Here is a 12,117-nt window from a genome sequence, read left to right as displayed (position 1 = left end):
ACAGGCCTTTGGACAGAGGCCCTGGCTCAGTGGAGACATCCTGGCTAGTGACGATAAGTCAGGCTGGAGGTACTGTCATTAGGAGCTAGTTATCTCTATAGCAATCAGCACCATCCCTAGGAGATGTGCCCTGAGGGTCAAAGACGCCACAGGAGATTGCTTAAGGACAGGGTGCAAGGGAAGCCAGAGAGAGGGACCAGGTGCCTGTGACACACACAGCCAATGTGGAACTGTAGTCCTGAGAGAGAGAGAGAGACAGACAGACAGACAGACAGACAGACAGACAGACAGACGCAGACACAGTCAGGAGGAGAAATGACAGAGAATTTGACCAAGCTGCTCTTGCTGGTAGATAGCTGAATGGCCAGGACACAAGTGAGAAAGTCCAGAACTCCAGCAAAAGTGCTAACAGCTTACCATGCACCCGCTGCTCAGAGAGAAGCGGAACTGTGGCATCTTTGGAAGAGATTTGCATTTCCTAAGGAAGCTGGAAATCTTGACTCCCAATGATGCGGCAGCCACACTCGTCCCTCGGGGTCACCCTGTCTGCACGTGGACACCACCCCTGGAGAAGAGGTTCTGTTGTCTTATCATTCCTAATAACCACCAGCTGGAACTAACTCAGTGTCTGTGACCACCAAAGGATGAACATGACATACTCATTGAGTTGGACATTCAACGCGGTTTGACTTATCACAAGTACATTTAACATTTTAACAAACGTTCAAAGGAACACAAAAGCAGGCAAAGCTGTATCTAAATGTGGACAGGCAGTCAAAGAAAAGGAAATAAAAGGATGTGGGGACGTGACTGCCGTGAGAAAGGGGGTTTGAGGGCCTTGGGGATGGGGTATGGTCAGGGAGAGGCATGCGGGGCTTTGGGGAGCCTGGATGTGTCGACTTGGGTGAGGGCTCTTGAGCGGACAGTGGCAGGCACTAGTTGCATTCTGCAGCCTCCTGGGGTGTAGTCGAACTTCGACACCATCACAGCTTTGTTCTTGGTATGGATTTGGTACGCTCATTATGGTGTCCTTGGTACATACCGAGCGAGTTGTTTTCACTCATCCCGAGGCCTAGTCTAGGGCAGACAGTGCCCACAGAGTGTGGGTGCCGTCATTCATCCAGCCACTGTGTGAGTTTTCTCGGGAGATTCTGGAGTAAAGAGTCCTGGTCCCTACCCTTAAGGGCAGTACAGTGTGGGCGGCCGCCGCTTACGTCAAGGCCAAGGGCAGAGCGTTTGAAGCCAGAGACCTTGGCTGGAAACCCTGCATTTCCCTTTACCTGCAAGGCTTCTGGCTGGCTGCCTTGCCAGCCTGTGACGGCAAGTTTCTGTCCTGTGCACTGCATGGGGTCACAGTTCCCTATGCCGCGGAGCTTCCGGGGTTCTCCTGCCTCTGCCTCCCGCCTCTCTTAGGAGCCCTGAGATTGCAGATGCATGCTCACACCTGGTGGTCTTCCGTGGGTTCTGGAGATTGTTTCATCGAGGAGCCAAGCTCAGCCCACTTTATTTCTCTCTGAACCTAGAGCTCTCTAATTCATCTCTTCAGTGGGCCAGTGAGTGAGCTTCTGGGATCTGCTTGTCTCCCTCCCCAACCCCCAAGCTCTGGTATTATAGGCATGCCAGCACCTCAGCCAACATTGTACATGGGTGCTGGGCCAACAGCGTCCTCAAGCTTACATGGCAGGGGCTTCACCCACTGAACCATCTCCATAGCCCAAGGTTTATCTCCACAGCCGCTCCCTTATTCAGGCCCATCCATTTCTGCTTTGGGGTGAACCTCATGCTGTTACTTGTACTAAGCATGGAGGAAAGCCCAGCAGCTGACTGGACTAGATTACAGAAGGACTTGAATGTTATGGAAATGTCTTTGGACTTGATTTGCAGCTAATAGGCAGTTATTTTAGAGTATTGAAGAGGATACTGGATTATCAGGGCTTGCTTGCTGTGCTGGCCAGATTTATGCCAAGTTGACACCAACTATAGTCATCTGAGAGGAGGGAACCTCCATTGAGAAAACGCCTCCATAAGATCAGGCTGTAGGCATGCCTGTAGGGCGTTTTCTTAACTATAGATGGGGGAGGGCCCAGCACATTGTGGGTAGTGCCATTCCCGGGCTGGTAGACCTGGGTTCTATAAGAAAGCAGACTGAGCAAACCATATGGAGAAATCCAGTAAGCAACACCCCTCCATGGCCTCTGCATCAGCTCCTGCCTCCAGGTTCCTGCCCTGCTTGAGTTCCTGTCCTGACTTCCCTCCGGGATAAATAGCAATATGGAAGTGTAAGCCGAATAAACCCTTTTCTCCCTAAGTTATTTGGTCATGGTGTTTCATCACAGCAATAGAAACCCTAGCCAAGACTTCTGCTGATCCAGATCTGCTGAAGACTCAGATCCATGGTCGTCAGTGGGTCTGGGGATATCCACTGACATAATCTCATGAAAGGTAGTAAGACCTCAGCTGGACTGCGTCATCGAGGGTGTTTGACAGCCCTGGCAGAAGCCGAATTGATGTGGTGGAGGACAGAGAGACATGAGGGAGCCATTGAGCTCAAGAAGGTCGGGACCAGCAGTGTCAAGGGTTGGAAATCAGAGCACGCTCTGAATTAAGAATCGAATGGAATTCTGAATTGAAGTCAGAGCGCGCTCAGACCCTAGCGGTGATCCCAGGGCTCACGGTGTGCATCTGAGTTGCCTCTCAGTCGAGGGATGTACAATTGGTTCCTGAGGGGTGATGAATGTTCTCAGACATTTTGAGATATTTTCTCAAGGACTAGGTGAATGACACTAATTCCAGTGACTGTCCTGTGGTAGGTTTTAACTGGTCCCGTGCAGGTGGCTGTGGCCGTCTGAGCCGTCAGTCATCTGAGGATATTGGGGCGGGGGGAGCAGGGAGTTGTACACAAAGAGGCTGTTGAGTGGGGTGCCTCGGGTCTCCTTGAGGAAGCTGGGTCCTGGGGTGGCCCTCAAATACTGGTGAGAGCGCATCAGGAAGACCCACAGCATTGCCGTGCAGCCTGGGACCTGGCAAGGGCCACCTTGTGGGCACCCGTGGCTGCTCAGGGTGGTGCCCAGGGTGAACAGTTGCGCTCTCCTCCCCGTCGTAGCAAATGCTTTTGAGAGCACAAGGTCATCTGGTTCTGTAGGCTTGTCATCCCAGCTCCTGAAGAGGCGGAGGCAGGAGGTTTACGTGTTCCCCTGAGCAACTGGGATCCTGTCTTAAAGTGAAACCTGCTAGGTGAACGTCTTACTGTGTACCATGATTCTAGTTTCATAGATTTGCTGTTGTCAGTATTAACAGTATACACCATAACTGTTATTATTATAAGTTACTCCATAATCATTGAGATGACCTCCTAGAGAGTGTGCTTAAACCCTTGATTTCAAAACATTATTTCATGCGTATGTATGCACACACCTGAGTGTGTATGTATGTGCATCACGTGCGTGCATAACCTGGGGAGGTCAGAACAGGGCATCAGATCCCTCTGGAACTGGAGTTAGAATTGGCTGTGAGCCATCATGTGGGTGCTGGGGACAGAGCTCTTGCCCTCTGTAAGGGCCGTTATGGGCCATCTTCAGCCCCTAAACTCTTTAATTTTCAGAACGACTCTTTTCATCCCAGGAAGCATTTAGCAGTAGAGATGCATTAAGGAAACACTGGCGGTTGATTTCAGGCACGTCGGAAAGTTTGCTTGCTTACTTTGCTCAAGTTTACTTTAGTTTTCGTTAAGACTCGGAGACCTTACTAGCAGTGTGTGAAGGGCTCTGATGAGATTCAGAGTTTAAAGGATGTATTTGAGGGTTTCACCCGTATTGGAGACAGAGCAGAGAGGGTCCTGGAGCTAATTTCTGGTGACGTGTCTCCGATCTGCCTCCACTAGGGTTCTCTGGAGGGTTTGTAGTGTCATGAGCTGTGGTTTGAACCAGCAGGTGGAGTCGGGGTGTCCATTCGAGTCCAGGATGGCTTGAATTAAGGTGAGGGTAGGTTGAGGGTCTCTTCTGAAATGCTTGAGACACACAGTGTAGGGAATTTCAGGTATTTTAGGAGTTAGGGTTGTCTGTTTATTCCTAATGGACAAAGGGACTTGAGTCTGAAAACACAAAATTCACTGAATGTCCATCACACAGTGTGAGCATTGCATCCAGCCTGGATTTGGTTTCGGGGTTGAATGCCCCCCCCTCCCTTAGTTTTACCCTGACATGAAGGCAGGTGTGACACTTACTACCTGTGGGGTTTTCTCGGTGCTCAGATAGTTTCAGATTTTTGAAGCGTTTGGGACGACTTTCAGGTTAAGGGTACTCAGCACGGATAATTTTTTCATTTTTATCTCAGGCAGACAGACTATCTGCAGCAAACTGTGTAGTCCTTTGAACATTACTGCCAGCCCTCCCCCCCCACACCTCTCCCCCTCCCTACTCCCTGCTTCTCCCCCGCTCCACCTCCCTCCCTGTCCCCCCTTCATCTTAAACCTCATCCCATCCCTGTGGGGGTGTAGGACATCCCTGTGCTCCTCTCTTTGAACCCTATTTTTGGCTTCCTCTGCTCAGAAGCTCCATGCGCTGCCTTGAATCACCTGTCACCTGAGAGGTGGCAGAGGAAGCCGCAGAGGGCTGCTGACTCTGTTTTCTCCTTGGGGGACAAGAACGGCTGTGAATCTCCAGGAGCCTCAGGGTTTGGGGTAGCTTGGTAGCTTCCAAGTGGTTAGGGGAACCTGGGGACCTTGTCCTAGTAATGACAGCTTTAGCATCCAGTTTTCCTGAGGACATGGCTCTTGAGGAAACAGAAGACGCAGAGTCTTTACAGCCTTTGTTCCAAGTTCACCGTGCAGTCTTTTAAGGGAAATGCATCACTGGTTATTGACAGCAGCCGAACATCTGTCTAAATATGACTTCCTGCCATCAGCCGGAGCCTCTCTGTTCTCGGATTAACATTCTCTGACAGATGATGCTGGTTAGGCCAGAAGCTTTCCCGCCGTGTTAGATTCCATTCTTTATTGTTTTAATTTACCTGGGGCAGAATCAATAGTACTCTTAAAAAAAAAAAAAAAAAAAGGAAAGAAAAATTAAAGGAGCCATTTTTAGCTAATAAAATGTCTGCCGTTGAAAAACACGTTGGATGTATTTAGAAACACCTTTATGCAAACGGATTAAAGGGTTTAAGACTTAGGCGCCTCTTGCCCTTACCTCACAGACAGGCCTAATGTCGCTAGTCTGTTTCAAGGCACGGGGACATCTTAACAGTGGGTTTACCTACCACCACCATCATACCTCCAACCACACAGGTGTGGAATGGCAGTATTTGGTGAACATCTTGCTTATTTTCCAGGGTCCAATGCTCAGAGTCTCTTCCCGGGGCTCCGTCTATTCGTGTAGTTTTCATTACTGCATGGTCTTGCAGAACCTGAGTTTTCAAGAAGGAGCTAAGAATAGGTTTACCCCTGTAAGCATCCCCTCACATCTGCTTTCCGTTATCCTTCTGGGTCCCTGCAAGGGTGACCAGCTTAGCTTGCTTTTGGAGATGATACGGCAGATGTTTCAGTTAACGCTTCCCGTGGCGGAAGATGACCTCAGGTTGAAAGTTGCTTTTAAACAGAGTGTGCACTTCCTAAGCAGCAGAAAGCCTGCCAGATGTGAGTGTGTGGTGTCCTGGCCGGGGTCTCCCAGTCACCCGCTGTGCCCTCCTGAGGAAGAGTGGCCAGCCTCATTTTTCTTGGATTTCATCATTTGACTCTCCAGGTACCAAACATGTCTCTAGGCACACCTGGCGGCAGAGTCTAAGGGCAGCCTTCCTGGCCTGTCTTGGGTTTGCTGGGGGATGGGGTCAGGAGCAGGGTTGTGGTTCCGGACTCTTGTTCGGTGAGCTGTTGTGTTCTGTATAAAAATGGAGGTGACTGTGGTGGGCTCCACTGCTCAGGCAGAACACACTGTTCAGCGAGAGTTCAACTTGGTGTACTTCATTGTTCCCAGCAGCTTTTACTTAGCTTCTCCAGGGTTCTGAAGCAGAGGGCTGACTGTCCCTGTCTCATTGACCCCGCCCACCCAGAGTGCCGGACATCATGGCTGGTTATTCATGAGCACTCTGGCCTCCCCTGTGGGTTTTGAAGGTTGGTTTGTATTTTAAAAAATTACGTAAAATTTTTACTTGTAACACCATGGCTTTAACTTTTAATTGCATATCTGAGGTTCCTCCCTGTTCCTTCCCCCACCCCCCACGCCCTGGGTTCTTTAGCAAGACGTAGGAGGTGTGATGGATGATTTCATTATGCAAAGAAAACTAATGTTGCTGATTTTTGCCAACACTAGCTTACGCGCACCTTGGGAAATCGCATAATTCTGAATAATTTGCTAAGTGTATTTTTGGATTGTGACATCTCCTTCTACAGTCGTGATGCAAATCTGAGTAGCTTACAGTTAATTTGATGACTGGCAGTGTGCAGTTTCTACATGGAAAATTCCTCGGGCCGGTGAGATGGCTGAGCGGGGTGGGCAGAGGCACTTGTCACAAAAGCCCAATGACGATGACGACGTCAGTTCAGTCCCAAGTCTCCAGGGCAGAAGAGGAGAGCTCACCTTCTCTTGAAAGTTGCCCTTTGACCTCCACGTGCTATTGGCATGCGTGTGCCCAAAGTCCTTTAGTCTTTCTGCCCATGATGTATAACTTAGAGAGATGGCAGTATGTGTTCTCAAGTGCCCCTCCCTTCTGTTCTTCGAATCCCCAATTCCTCCCCGCAGAGACATCCACTGAACTCTGTTAGAATAGCTAACCGTGTTTAATTGTGGTTTAGTATTTGCTCTTCGGATGATGCCCGGCGTACACATGGAAGCAGCTACCAGTCGTGCGCGTGTGAGCACAGGCGGGCACCCTTGTTGTGTGTGTGTGTGTGTGTGTGTGTGTGTGTGTGTGTGTGTGTGTGTGTGTGTGTGTGTGATCGAGCGGCTTCCTAGTGGTGCAGCCTTCGGAAGCCCGGATTTGCATGGTGTTTATGGCGTTGGAGTCGCTCGGGGCCCACACCCATGTTCTTCTCTTCCAGCTGCAGCATGAGAAAGCGGAGCTGGAGCAGCATCTGGAGCAGGAACAGGAGTTTCAGGTCAACAAGCTGATGAAGAAGATTAAGAAGCTGGAGAATGACACCATCTCCAAGCAGCTCACCTTAGAGCAGGTGAGCCCCAGCTCCCCAGGCTTTCTCTTTAAGCCTACCTTGGTGGGGGGTGGGGGGGTGGGGGGTGGGGTCGCGGAGAAGGAGGAGAGGGAGACTCCTTCCAGCTCTTCCCTCCCTCCCACAGCAAGTGTCGGTGAGTTTCCAGAGTCCCTGTTCATTCTCTCATACGCTCGCTCACTTTAGTCACAAACACTGCGGTGAGCTCCTGATTTACGGGGTGGGGGTGGGGGGACAGACGGATGGACGGACATCAGGTTCCTTTTCTGTGAAGTAGAGGGGGAAGGTTCTAACGCCAGGACGGTTTCTGGGTCAGTCCTACGGCAGGCTTGTGGGGACCAAAAGCTGCTTTCAGGAGTGGTTCAGCAGAAACGATGGACATCTTCCCACAATTCTAGCCCTCTCGCAGGAACAGGCTCCGCTCGGCTAGCCTTCTGAAGACGGATAAAGGAGTGGTAGACTTGGTCGGCTCATCCTGGGTAGGATGGCCCTGATGAACTGTGCTCACTTCTCTGAGCCCCAGGTCTCCGTTAGCAAAGAAAACAGGGAACGCTGGTATAACTGGACCCATCCGCGTGTCTGACAGGCTGGGGTGGGTGCCCATTCCAGAGCTAGCCTTAGAAGCACACACTGGTCCTTCTACTCAAGTCATACACGGCTGTGGCAGCCGCCATCCTTCCGTTCAGGCTGCTGGACCCCGGGACTGGGACCTTGGGTGCCTTTTCTCACTCGGCAGCCCAAAATGACATTTCCCTAAGACACCTTCTAAAAGGCCGTTCACGGTGTGTGTGTCTGGCCTTCCACACAAAGCTGAGCCGGGTAGGATAAGACATCCCAGCTCTTGTCTTACAGATGCTGAACACCATATAATGATTTGGCTACACCTCTCAGGCTAACACTTCGATCCCTCTCGTAGCCTACATCTTTTCTGTTTGTCCATCCCTGTGCTGACCCATTGGCCCGTCACTCTCTAACTCTGGTTGTTAACAGTTGCCCGAGTTGGAGCCAGGATGGGAGTGAGAGGCATTTCCAGCCAACAGTGACTTTTCTTTTTCTTGTTACTTACATAGAGCCCTGCCCAAAGGTATCCAAGGAAGGGACCGATGGTCCCTGGGTTTTGTGGGGCTGAATGGTTCCTTTAAAAAGGTCCTCACCCCTTCCATGTCAGATTGGGTTTCCAAGGGCTGGTTGTTTCCTAACTACACCTAAGAGCACTCTATTTCTGTTCATCGCCTTTCCAGGGTAGATGTGATATCTAAGTTTTAGAAGACTTGTTTCCCCAGTTTTAAACCATTTTGTTCCAGTGTTTTCCATTGCTGTGATGGTAAACAGCCCAGCCAGGTAAACCTCCGAGGATTTGTGTCTTAATCCGGGATCCAGGTCCCAGGCATCTAGACCGTTTCACCGAGGGACACCCAGGCAGCCCAGTTAGAGTCTCACAGTCTCGGTACTGCGTGAACTGTGCTGGGATGTTACCGTGTTGCTAGCTGGTATTTTCGGCAGCCTCTGCCTGGTATGTGTTCATAAGCTGTGACCCTCGTCCCCGGCTCTCAGTTGTGGCCACAAGGTGGAGGAAGTAAGCTGGCATGAGGTAGGGAATGGGTGTCCTGTCCGGTGCCAGCAGTTTTCCAGGGGAGACACAACACACATGTCTACTCACCCCAGGTAGGGACCTCACAGCAGGCAAGATATGGATACTACCAAAGTCCAGCCTGGTGAACCAGTGAGTTTTAATGAGATTGCTGACAGGGATGTGGGCGAGGGGTTATTATAGGAGCAGAAATGACTCAGAGACAGCTCTTATCCCTAAGGCCTACCCCAGCACAGGTGACAGCTCACCAAAGCTGGAAACCTGGAGCACACTGCACAGCCTGCGGGCATGTTCAGCAGATTGAGTCCAGACCTCTCCTAGGCAGGTGGGCCAGTTCCTGCCGCTTCCGGGCAGCCAGCCGGTCTGGCCTCAAGTCTTCTTTGCAGCTTTGGTTCCTGGAGTCTGAGGTGAGGGACTCTTAGGTTTTTATTGCTGACTCGGGCAGGGAGGGGCCCAGTAAGTCTAGTGAGTTTCAGGGGCTTCATGAAGCTATTTTGAGTTGTTTACCTTCCTGCTTCAGGAACTGTGCTGTAGGATGGAATGTATCCATCTCAGAGGAAACGTACAAAGGGGTGTGAAGGCCAGCCTGGAGCATGGATGGTGGAATGCACTGTCTTTCAGGGTCTAGACTCTTCGCAGGCTTAAGTAACAGCCCAAGGTGTACATTCTGTCTGTGAGCTTGCATCTGATTAGGAAAGGGTCTCCAGCAGAGTGAGCCTCTTGGTGGAAGGGCATCTGAGGGTGAGGCATTGTCAAGATTGTATTTTCATTAAAGTGGAGAGATGTAACATTGCCTAACATTTCTCTCGAGGTCCGTGTGGGTGGGTCTGGGTGGTCAAGTGTGAAGAACTAAACTGCGTCTTTTTACACTGCGGGTCATCTTAACCAGCGTTGGGGAGGGATGTTCTGGTTCCTTGTGAGCCACAGTGGGGCCTCTACGGCATCTCCTGAGCCGCTCTGTGTACCTGTATGGTATGTGATGGGGTGCTGTGCCATCTGTTACAGGCAGCATGGCTTTTGAAGGTGTGTGCTGTTCCGTGCTCTGCGTGGCCTGTTGCTGTCAATGGTGCGTGCATTTGTTTTTGCAGATAGTCAGGCACTGTTGTGGCCGTAGCTGCTACGAGAGAGTGCTCTGCCCTGTGGCCCCATATACACACCGTGGTGAGGCAGAACCGTCCCGAGTGTTGCTTTGAGCACAAGGGAGCTGTCGTTTACCTGTTAGAAGATAGCATGAGGTGGGAGGAGTGTTCAGGGCCTGATGGTGTGAAAGGAAGGAGCCAGGTGCGAAGCTGCTTCCTCTGTTTAGGTTTTCCTTTTGTCCTGTTTTTGAAGACAGGATCTCAGATAGCCCAGGCTGGCCTCAGACTCATTGTTGTAACGAGGATGACCTTGAACGTCTGGTCCTCCTGCCTCCAGTGGGATTAGAGGTGCACATCACCACACCCAAGTTTCTAACCCAGGGGATCAAACCCAGGCCTTCCTGCATGCTAAGTGGGCATTGAACAAGCAGCCCGAGCTGCTGCCCCCCCACCCCCCCTCCCCATTGCGACACGGTTCTATTGAGATGTAATTTTCGGATCACATACTTCGTTTAGTACATTCACGGTTGTGTCCCCGTTCGTTAGTCATTGTAGAACAGTCCCTCGGGATCAGACAGAAGCTCTCTCTGTACCTCCGCCTGTCTGTCCCGCTCCTCTTAAGCACTGTACTGCCTTCTGTAGCTGGATCTGCCTCCTCTGGGCATTTCTTCCAACTCACTCCATACAGCATGTGGGTTCTTGAGATAGAAACCCTTCGTTTAGCATAGTGTTCCAAGTCTGCACACTTCTTCTATCCCTTTTCTGGCCAAATAATTTCCTACTGTATGGAGTATACCACATCTTACTTATCCACTCATCTAATAGATGTTTGAGTTGATGGTTAAACAGTGTTTTACAAAGATTTGTATACAGTTTTTGTTTTGTTTTGTTTTCCTGTGTGAACAGCAAGAACCCCCCCCCCCCACTTTATGACCTCAAAAAACCTACCTAGGAATGAAAATCGCTGGATCACATGGTCACTGTTAAAAATTGCACAAAACATAATTTTAGCGTAATTAACATGGTGGATTGAACCTGAGGAAGGACTCTTGGAAGGTGTTCCACCAGAACTTTGTATTGGCTGCGCTGTGTTCATTTGAAGGTGCATCTTGGGCTGGAAGGGTAAAATTTTTAAGAGGTGCATCATCCTTGTTCTTCATGAAGCAGAGGTTACCTGGCCATGAGCTGTGCTCTTGGGCTCCCCCTTCTGGAGGCCACACTGGACCTCACTTCTGCAGGGCCCTTGCTGTCAGTTGATGGCGTTGAAAGTCAGGGCCTCCTCATGACAGGTTAATGAGCAGTGTTTGGTCTTCTCTTAGATGCGGAGCCGGGATTCTTTCATCATCAAGGCTTGGGAGGGTAACTGCCCAATGAGTAAGGTTCCTGGATCATCAAAGCTGCTGCTGCTGCTGCTGCTACTGCTGCTGCTGCTGCTGCTGCTGGTGTTTTTGTTGCAGCTTGTGAATTCGTATTTGAAAGGCCCTGTTGTTGGAAAGATAAATGTCGTCCTCAAACCCTATGGGGACCCAAGACAATAAGGATTTGGGGAGATCAACTCTGCTTTCAGAAGTCGCGACAGTCTCCTCTTCTTCCTGTTGCACCTCCTCCAGAACCTTCTGCAGAGGAGGAGAGACTCTTGGGACTTGCTCCTTAGTGACAGATAAGTTTGGCCTGTCAGTGGCCCGACCCTCTCGGGCTCCCTTCTCAGAGATGGACTCAGAGAGAGGGGTACCAAGCTCTCTCCTGTTACGAAGGCCACATGACGGGCGAAGGGAATGTCCCCAGTCTGGTGTTCTAGACAAGGGAGCATGTTCTGTGTCCCTCAGGGAACTCACCTTCTGTCTGTTCAAGCAACCCACACAGTTCCTGTTTACTTAGGGTTTACTTCACCTTCTAAATGCTTGATGCCGAAGAGAATTTATAAGCAGATGTTTGAGAGCCTGTGGAAAATAACGGCAACCTGCGGGGTCTTTGCTGAACACAGTAGTAAACCTGACTAGTCTGACCAGCCAGCGTGCCTTTAGTCAACACTGTCCGTTGCCTGTGGATCCTTCTCAGTAGGTCTTTCCCAACAGCTTGGTCACCGTAGGTCTCTTGCTCGCTCTTCACATATTCCTCAGGTGACAACAACAACATTTCGAAGTTTTTCCTTTTCTTTTTCTTTCTCTGAAAGTCTTGATCCAGAAATGTTTTCTACTGTCAGCTGGGTAAGAGTGTCCTCGCCTGTCTACCAGGCAAGTTACATGATATAGATTATTAGGTGGAGTCCAGCTCCCTAGTTACCAGGGCCT

General features: G+C 50.4%; 1 protein-coding gene across 1 annotated transcript in view; it reads left to right on the top strand.

Annotated features, from left to right (window-relative positions):
* The window catches only part of Ccdc6 (coiled-coil domain containing 6), a 106,402-nt gene that overhangs the window by 61,653 nt on the left and 32,632 nt on the right, over positions 1-12,117 (top strand). The window contains exon 3 of the mRNA XM_006979044.4: positions 7,031-7,159. Within this exon, the coding sequence (XP_006979106.1) occupies positions 7,031-7,159 (129 nt within the window). The remainder of the gene's footprint in view (positions 1-7,030; positions 7,160-12,117) is intronic.

The sequence above is a fragment of the Peromyscus maniculatus genome, chromosome 21 (genome assembly GCF_049852395.1).
Source record: "Peromyscus maniculatus bairdii isolate BWxNUB_F1_BW_parent chromosome 21, HU_Pman_BW_mat_3.1, whole genome shotgun sequence".
In the NCBI taxonomy this organism is placed as follows: Eukaryota; Metazoa; Chordata; class Mammalia; order Rodentia; family Cricetidae; genus Peromyscus; species Peromyscus maniculatus.
Note: the sequence above shows the minus strand (reverse complement) of the source record. Positions and strands in the feature narration are given on the sequence as shown.